Source organism: Plasmodium vivax, chromosome 11, assembly GCF_000002415.2.
Source record: "Plasmodium vivax chromosome 11, whole genome shotgun sequence".
NCBI classification, from domain to species: Eukaryota; Apicomplexa; class Aconoidasida; order Haemosporida; family Plasmodiidae; genus Plasmodium; species Plasmodium vivax.
The window spans coordinates 1,312,571-1,321,523 of record NC_009916.1 but is presented as its reverse complement, the minus strand read 5'-3'; the positions used below and the strand labels follow the sequence as shown (position 1 = coordinate 1,321,523).

At 46.4% G+C, this 8,953-nt stretch overlaps 2 protein-coding genes across 2 annotated transcripts, besides 3 other annotated features; one reads left to right on the top strand and one right to left on the bottom strand.

Annotated features, from left to right (window-relative positions):
• The first annotated feature begins 658 nt into the window (after positions 1-658).
• On the top strand, positions 659-1,626 carry PVX_114010 (hypothetical protein, conserved). Its single transcript, XM_001616140.1, has 3 exons — positions 659-903; positions 1,008-1,187; positions 1,397-1,626. The coding sequence occupies exons 1-3, from the start codon at positions 793-795 to the stop codon at positions 1,523-1,525; spliced, it is 420 nt and encodes a 139-aa protein (XP_001616190.1). The 5' UTR covers positions 659-792; the 3' UTR covers positions 1,526-1,626.
• A 290-nt stretch (positions 1,627-1,916) lies between these two features.
• Positions 1,917-1,937: a microsatellite.
• A 1,606-nt stretch (positions 1,938-3,543) lies between these two features.
• Positions 3,544-4,579, bottom strand: PVX_114015 (histone H2A, putative). The gene has a single exon (XM_001616141.1). It carries the CDS (start codon positions 4,561-4,563, stop codon positions 4,162-4,164), a length of 402 nt encoding a protein of 133 aa, XP_001616191.1. The 5' UTR covers positions 4,564-4,579; the 3' UTR covers positions 3,544-4,161.
• Positions 4,580-5,950: 1,371 nt separating this feature from the next.
• Positions 5,951-5,981: a microsatellite.
• Positions 5,982-6,249: 268 nt separating this feature from the next.
• Positions 6,250-6,270: a microsatellite.
• The last annotated feature ends 2,683 nt before the right edge of the window (positions 6,271-8,953 follow it).

Here is an 8,953-nt window from a genome sequence, read left to right as displayed (position 1 = left end):
AATAACCGCACACGTTTGCATGCCGTATGATACCCCCCAAAGGATACGTCCCTTTCTTCACTTTTGCCTTAATTGCTTCCCATTTGTCTCGGCCAAGTGACTCATCACCTTTGGGCACAGCGGAGGGGGTCTCCAATTTGCGCCTTAACAAAAGACAACTGTACGGACATATGTTCTGGTGAAAAAAAAATAAAAAAAAAAAGACTCCCCTTCTGTGGCGGTTAAAATGACCTCCCAAAAATAAAAGGATTAAACATGCGAGGAGTGCCCAGAGGAGCAAAAAGACGTTCAGTAGAGTTGCGCGGGGGGGCATCAATACGACAGTCAGCACAGCTCCCAATAATAGCGGTCTGCATGGCGGCAATTTTTCTCCTTCGCTTCTCAAATTGCGAACCATTTGTCGCAAAATCGTTATGGGCATTTTTAAAGCTGCCATTTGTGTAACTCCTACGTGATTATGTAATCCTGCTCCACATTCCCCAAGTGTAAGTTTTTTTTTTTTTTTTTTTTTTCTCCTGCTCAGCTGCACACGCAACGGCAGCGCCTATTTTGCTCGCGAAAACGTACCAACTGGTGGAACAGAGATCAGCGCGAAAGCGCGAATGTTAGGAAAGAGGAAGAGAAAAAAAATGCAAATCGGGACGGCAAAAAAAAAAAAATATATATAAACAAATAAATATAAAATAAGCGAAATAAACAAAATAAAGCAAAGCGTAAGGGGCTGTTTGCGCGGAAAGTTTTCCTCCAGTTTGGCTCCCCCGCTTGCGTCTCCCCCCACACACCCCGCCAACGATGGACCCCTCGTACCGCAAGCTGCGGACCGTCGAGCTGCAGAAGCGGAAGGTCACTCAGTCGAAGAACGCGTCCAACTTGTCTGAGCGGAAGCTGGCCAATGTGTACGCGGTAAGGCAGGGGCGCTCGCCCGTAAAAAGTGGGCCCATCATGCCGTCACCCCCGCCGCTCTCCTCCACTCACCGCCCGCCTCCACTCATGCCGCCCCCCCGCAGCCGAAGGACTTCGACGAAGACTCCACCATTGTCGTGTGCAACTTCCCGCAAAAGACGACGATGAACGAGTGCAAAAACTTCATGCAGTGGATAGGGCCAGTCATCAAGGTGGAGAAAATCCCCTCCTTCATGCAGGAAAACAACTACCTCGTCGTTTTTTGCAACCCGCACTTCGCCAAGGTGAGGCGGCGTCTTCTAGCGGCAATCCCCCCGTTCGCTCGGGTGTGCACAACATACATGTGCATACAGTACGCGTGTGTACAGAGGAGGCAGCTCCAAACGGAGTGATCTTCCCCCCACTGTTGCAAGTCTCCAAAAAGGATACGCTCCACCTGCTCAACACACAACTAGCCCCCCCCCTCATCCTCTCAATGGTACCCACTTTGCAGGCCGCCCTCGAAACGCAACTTGTGTATGAAAACAAAACGAAGCTGTTCGTCAGGCCAGTGGAGAAGAGGGAGACCCTCTGGAAAAACATAAACGACATGATTTCCACGAACATTGGGTTTTTTTCTTAACCGGGGAAAAACACAGGTGGGTAGGTAGGTGTGCATGTGGGTAGTTAGCTACCTGGACGATGGACACGTAGCCGCCGCCCACCCGTGTGCGCCCCTCTCCCTCAGTAAGAATGTATCACCTTTTTTTTTTTCTTTTTTTTTGTCTCTTCCGTGTAAATGTTTAATAAACGGGTAACCATAAAATGCTCTGTACGTCTTTACACAAACGGACGAATGGGAATGTCCACATGGCCATTCCATTTGCGAAAAAAAAAAGACCTCCGTGTGGGTATCATATTGGTGCACACCAAACTGACCGCTTAACACTCCAACGGTTTCGCGCGCATTTCTGCAGCTACAACAGAAGGGGGGGTTACCTTCAAAGGGGGGTTCCCCCCTACCCACTTCATGTTTGCTCATTCGTAAAGGGGCGAACTGCTGCACATGGGAAGTTCACCCAACGGGGGCTGCAAAATGGAAAAAAAAAATAAATAAATAAATATAAAAAAAAACCATGTAGGGGCATCCCACCGCACACACGACCGCACTGCTCGCTTTGCCACTTTCCAAATGAGACACACGTGGAACACACAGGTGAGGGGGGCGCTGAGAGGACAGCTACACCCACCTCAACTACACAAATTTGAAAAAGGCAACGTACAGATTTGGTAAAAATTAACTCTTCCTATATGTGTGGAGTGGTTAATGGGTGAGCCGCCAAGGGAGTAGCCACATTTCGCGCCGCCCCTCTGGCTGATGGCTTCTTCACCGTCATCATAAAACAGAGCAGCGCGAGGAAGGTTCCCACGCTACCTCCCATGTGGAAGCGGTAAAAAGGCGAAGCGGAAAAAGGGCGAAGCGGAAAAAGGGCGAAGCGGAAAAAGGGCGAAGCGGAAAAAATGTGCATACAGCTTGTTCGAAGCTAACCTCTCTCCTGCTGCTGCAGAAAAAAAAAAAAAAAAAAACAGCGCGAAGAATGCTGCGTATTAAGGAATGCTACGTATGATGAAGGAACGCCTTTTCCTTTGAAGTGAGGGTGCCTGCACTAGCAGCGTAATCGCTGGAGAGAAAAGAAGCAGGTGTAGGGGAGGGCGAAGCTTCTCATTCCTGCGCAAGTGCCATGGGGGGAGTTCTCCTCCAGGGTGGGTAGTTCCTCATATAGCTGTTGCCTATCCTGTTGAGGTAGCCCAGCTGCAACCTGCAAACACCCATCTCACAGGAGCAGCCACCTCCCAGACCAACCAAATACGTGTTGCTCGTCAGGTGGCCCAAAAAACGACAACCAGGTTACACAAGAATATATGCGCGAACGCATTAAGAGGCCCACCTCCTTCACTCCCCCGCAAAGTTACGCAACCTCCGCGTGGACTAAAAAGAGACAAACCTCATAAGAATTGCGTTCAGTGCTGGAAACGAAGTGGCGGCGTGGAAACATCGTAGGTGCTATACTCCCCACGCTGACTACTCCCACGAAACGTATTTGGCGTGGATCCACGTGGCCCATTCGTTCACCAATTATCGCCCCCAATCTCAACAACGTTAGACGATGAAACACGCGCAACAATTGCACTTCTGGCACGCTCCTTCATTCCGCCTCGCTGTTGCCAACTACCCCAACGGGTGAACACCGCACACACCGCCGAGCGGAATCGCTTTCGTGTTTAATGGCTTCTAGTGAAACCTTGTAAATGCGTAGTTTACAGTTTGGGAAAAAAAAAAAAAAATAAAATAAAGTGATGCAATGCAATGTAATGTAATATAATTCGATGGTACGTGGCAACAGGTGCAGCCTTCTCGCCTCCCCTACGGTTCACTTCGCTCCTTCCAACGCAGCAAACACTCCTCCTTCTGATTTCCAAAAGGGGCAGCCACACAGGACAGCGAACAAACCACAGTGAGAGACACAGATGGAGCACGAGGTGCCACACGCAACGTGAGTTAATAAAGCGAATGGGTAAGGGAAAAAAAAGAAAAGAAAACTAAACAAAAAAAAAAAAAAAAAAAGTCAACACTCCTTTTTTTTTTTTTTTTCTTTTTTCACATATATGTATATTTATGTATACACGTGCATATAGGCACTACACAAACACACTGAGGAGTATGCTGTGCAGCACATATAACGCTGTACTCGTTTATAATTTTTTTTTTTTTTTTAACATCTTTTATGTGTCCGCCGGCACCATGCGCACATTAAGCAGAGAAGCTGTAGTGGCAAGCGCGAATGGCTTCTCATAAACGGCGTCCGCCTGTGCGGTGAGCCACGCAGGAGGTGGCTCTCGCCTGTCAGGTGTGAGCATAGAGAGGGAGAGACAAATCAACCATTTACATGTATGCAAAGTGCATATATACTCATGAGAACATACCCACAGTTGCACATGCGAAGGGAAGAAAACGCCCTCCCTCTCAGTAAAAACGCCTAACAGGGAATGCACCACACGTGGGAAGTGCAAACCACACAAGGCAAAACGGCATACCCTAAAATGTATATATCAGCAGGGAAAGGATATTCTAGGCTGGCGATTCTTCTTTACACCATACGGTACTGTACACACACCGCACTGTGTGTGCTCATAAGCATTTACACACTTATAAATACACACAGTACGTGCTACGAAAAAAAAAAAAAGGAAAAACTCAGAAAAAAAAAGGAGACATTCTTAATAGTCCTGGTTAGCAGTGGCCCCCGATTTAAGTTGCGACTTCTTTGGTAGTAACACATTATGGATGTTTGGCAAAACTCCTCCGGATGCGAATGTAACTCCTGCCAAGAATTTGTTCAATTCTTCATCATTTCTCACAGCTAGCTGTATGTGCCTTGGGGTAATTCTGGACTTCTTATTATCTCTTGCAGCATTTCCAGCCAACTCTAAAATTTCTGCACACAAGTACTCCAGCACGGCGGCCAGGTACACAGGTGCTCCTGCTCCTACTCTCTTGGCATACTTTCCTTTTTTTAAGTATCTTCCAATTCTTCCCACTGGGAATTGAAGTCCTGCCTTGGCAGAGTTAGAGGTTCCCTTAACAGCCTTTTTGCGACCGGTTTTTCCTTTTGCTGACATTTTTTACGAGTATATAAAAAAAAAAAAAAAAAATGTATATAACTGAGTAGCGGTTATACGCTTACACTTCCTTTTTCGTTAATTTCACGTGTGAAACTTTGCTTTTTCACATAAAATGCGATTTTTTTTTTTTTTATTTAAAATGGGTAAATAATGTTTTGTCAATTGGAAAATATAAATATGTGAATATAAAAACGTATAAATGTATACATATATGCGTTTTTTTTTTTTTTTTAATGCAAAAATGTTTTCCTTTTTTATATTTTAAATGTTTAAAATTATAATTTAAAAAAAAAAAAAATTAAATATATAAACGAATCGAAAAATTAAAAAAAAAAATGATACGCTTTTTTTTTTTTTTTTTTTGTATGTACTGTTCAGGCAATTTTGGCAAAAAAAAAAAAAAAAAAATCACCAAATCGGTATGCCATATGGGCATACCGCCAAATCGCGAAAGAAAGCATCAAACATGGGCTATATATATTCACCATTCTTAAAAACGCAATGGGACAAAATTGGCAGTTCGCCATTTTACCATGTCGCCGCACGGCCTACTGGGCTAACCCAGTTAATCAAATTTTTCCGAAAATGTGCCCCGTGCGAGGGTACTTTTTTTTTGTCTCACCGCGAGTGCATACGGGGGAGCGGCGCGTTTCGCGCGGTGAGCAAAAGATGCAAAACGTAAAAGGTAAAATATATAAATGTATAAATTTGCATATATATGCACGCGCATGGGGCGATGGCGCGGAGGTACGCCCGCGCGTGCATACTCGTACACGCTCACATACGCGCACATACACGTGTACATAATATATATATAAATTATACCATTTGTGCGTGCTCCCGAGCGTGCGCGCACGGCATAATCGCCGGTTCACGTTCGCCTTCGCGCTCCACGCGATGCGCTTTTATTAAATGAATAACCCCCCCATGTGCCGCAAACTCATGCAGTTTAGCATACCTTTTTCGGGGCCATGCCCCATGATCCCCGCTCGCGCTTTTCCTCCGATATGTCACATTCCCGCCATTTGGGTGCCGTACAAGGGGGAGGGAAAAAAGTGCATGTCCGCGGGCATACGCAGGGGGTATACGCAGAAGGGATACGCACGGGAGAAGGTGGAGAAACGGGTGCGCAGGCCGCAGCGTATTCCCCTCGGTGGAAAAAAAACCCTACCTCCATCCGTGCAGCTGTGCATACGCGCATATATATATATTGGATTGCTTTATATATGCATGCCTACGTGTAAAACTTTTTATATAGCGGCGGAGCGGAGGTATATACCCCTTTCGAGAAGTTTTTCTTCACAAAAAGCCGTGCGGTGTGTGTGCGCCGGGACGCATGCACATATAAAAGTATACATAAAAGTATACGCAAATGTAAGTGTACATAAATGTACATTATATGCACACACGTATCTGTAACATTGATGTGCACGTACGCCACTTCGCACACAGGCAATTGCGCATGCCAGCATGTCACCATTTGTGTACCCCTTCTTGCACAAAAAGGAATCACACGATTCGCTCTCCCATTTGGAAAAACAAATTGGCACAACTACACACAGGTGAGATGATACGGTATGAACATTTATATGTACTACTCAGCCCTTCTTCCCAAAAAAACACACTGCTCTTTTTTTTTTTTGTGTATGCCCCTTTGGACATGTTTGTTCCCCTCCCACCTGGGGATGGCTCACACAATGAGCTTTTTACCCAAGTTTTTTACCATTCAGCGTAGTAGTATGACGGTACATACGAATTCGCGCATAACGTGGTTACTTCGCGTCATGTACATTTGCTATCGTGCGGACATGGTGTTAACATTTTTTTGGTCTTTTTTCCCGCCCCTCGCGTGTGTGCAACAGAGGGGCAAACGAGGTACTATCCCAGTTTTGTTCTCCCAAAATGGATTGAAGTAATTTTTCTTTTTGTTTTGAAACGTCCCTTTTGTCTTTGTCAAGAATGGCCAGTTTGGCAGAGTCGGTAGGGTTGTGAAGAGTTAGAGTAGCGCTCCCCAAAAGTGCATACCCATGCGTGGGGCCAACCTATGCATATAGCCAATGCTATTGTGAGTAAGGATACAAATGCTTTAGTAGTGTACGTATGACGAGGACAATGCACCCCTTTTTGTGAAGCTTCTACACCATTTACATTTCCATTAGGCTTATGCAAACGTGTGAAACCTCGCAAATAAGAGGAAGGCATCACGTGTGGTGGCGAAGAAAAATACGTTAACTAATGGCAAATGGGTAACCCTTTGAAGCGGCGTTCCAACATCGTTGCGTTGGGGTGGCTTCACAGGGTTAATTCGTATAAGGGGAGCAACCCAACCTGGCAGACTTTCGCCATACTTTGCCCGTGCTTACCCACGTGTGTATATGCATGTTGGAGCGGTCAATCGGCAAAACGGCTAAAGCGCGGGAAAACTACTTCCTGCAATATGTTACATGTTGACCACTACAGGGGAATCCCCAACGAATTGGTAAATTTTGAAGTTCCCTTTATTAACGTATTACTTTTTTATATTCATTCGGGTGAAAAACTACCTGAACGAGCTAGCCATTTTGCATTTTTTTTTTTTTTTTAAACATTTTGGCTATCTGGTTTAAAAAAAGAAAAAACATCCCAAAAGTTTTTTAACTCCACCCGTCCATCCCCCCCGAGAGGACGCAAATGAGCGGTGCGCGTTTTTTTCTTCACAAGGGGAGTAAGATAACGTTACACGTAGCTGCCAAGTCAGTTCAGTCAATTTTTTGCGGTAACGTACCATTTCGATTAATCCCCAGTTCGCCATTTCCTCCTTCGTGCATTTGGAAGTGAAGGGGGTGCCAATGGGAACGCCAGGAGGCAGTTACCCAACAGTATGTGATGACCTCTTAAGGGCGACGCGCCGCTCTCCATTTAAGTCAACGCCAAGTGGGCCACATATGCACACATGTTGGCGACGCGCGGAACATCGACGTGTTCGACTTCGAGAAGGGGGAACAAACTGATCCTTACTATGGTTGTGCACATAGGAATAGCTGCAAACTGGGCAGAGAAAAACTTCTTTATTTTTTAACAGCAGGGTGAATGTAACACTTTCCAGCGGTTAACCCTTTTTAAATGCTTCATTTGGAGGGGTTGCATTAGGCACCATTGTTGCGCGTTTTAAAGTGACTCCCGAATCCGCGCAACTGGCTGCTCTCCTCGATGCTTGCCTCGCTAGAGGGGGGCATAAAATAGAATGAGTGAGAGGTCTCCCCCTACTCTTACAATTGTGAGCAGCGCACATCAGGGGTACGTGTTCATACGCACTCACCGCCCCTTTAAATGCTTGCAAATATGGTTGGATAAGCTTACACGCATGTGCTAACTCCACAATTGCCTCGTATTCGGAACAACTTTACATTGCGCTAGCGCTACATCTTCCAGCTTGGAAGCAGCAATCGGCAAAGGATTGCGGGGCCTAACATATCTCAGCGCTCGAAAATCAGCTCGCTTTGCCTACACTCCTCCTTTTGAGCGGCCCACCCATGTGACAGTTACGCACTTGCTTGCAGCAGAACGACCGCTTCGCAACTGCACTGCGCGGAAGAGCATTCACATGTATATTGCATATATATGCAGCATGGTATATGGGGGGTGATCGCTGCGATTGACATGAACGGCTCATCAGGGGGGTAGGCCAAACAGCCAATTCGCCAAAACACCGGGTGGGTTCGAAAGGTGCTCATTTTTCCCGCCCTCGTCTTTACGGTACAAACAGGTGGGTCATACAGCGCTGGTTTGGCTATCATTTTGGTAAACCCGCCCCCCGAGGAAGTGATAGGTGCAACGGAATCGGTGGGGCTGCTGTCGTAGTCACCCATAAAAAGGCACATACAGATGTATACACGTACGGATGTATACACGTACGGATGTATACACGTACGGATGTATACACGTACGGATGTATACACGTACGTACAACTTGTGTGGATCGCGCTTGGAAGGACAATGAAGGAGGCAGGAAAAAATGGGTCACCCCTGCTGTTACTCCGTCCCCTTTTCCACCCCGCGTCGCCGCAAAACTTGCACAACAACTTCGGACGAATGCGCGAGGGGGCGGCCCGCGTCCCCCCTTTTTGGAAAATGGTGACCCAGAAAAGAAATTTTTCACATTGGACCTGGTTCACAAATGTGACACGTGAAATGATGCGCACAAGGGGGTATTTATTTTATTTTATTTTTTTTTTCCATATGCAACTTATCAGCTGTTTCGGGTGTATGGGGGGGCTAAACAGTACATCATTGTGGTGTACCTGTGCGGGGCATGCGCGCTGAATTGGCCTGCCGTGTCCTTGTTAAGCGGTGAAGCGGTGAAGCGGCAACGAGGCGGCGAATGGGCGAATGGGCTGATGAGCTAAGC

Bases quoted from the DNA above. Each gene is read 5' to 3' on its own strand.
- PVX_114010 (XM_001616140.1), top strand. From the start codon at position 793: ATGGACCCCTCGTACCGCAAGCTGCGGACCGTCGAGCTGCAGAAGCGG. The intron at 904-1,007 runs GTAAGGCAGGGG...GCCCCCCCGCAG, and splicing joins AGCTGGCCAATGTGTACGCG to CCGAAGGACTTCGACGAAGA. The intron at 1,188-1,396 runs GTGAGGCGGCGT...CCCACTTTGCAG, and splicing joins GCAACCCGCACTTCGCCAAG to GCCGCCCTCGAAACGCAACT.
- PVX_114015 (XM_001616141.1), bottom strand. From the start codon at position 4,563: ATGTCAGCAAAAGGAAAAACCGGTCGCAAAAAGGCTGTTAAGGGAACC.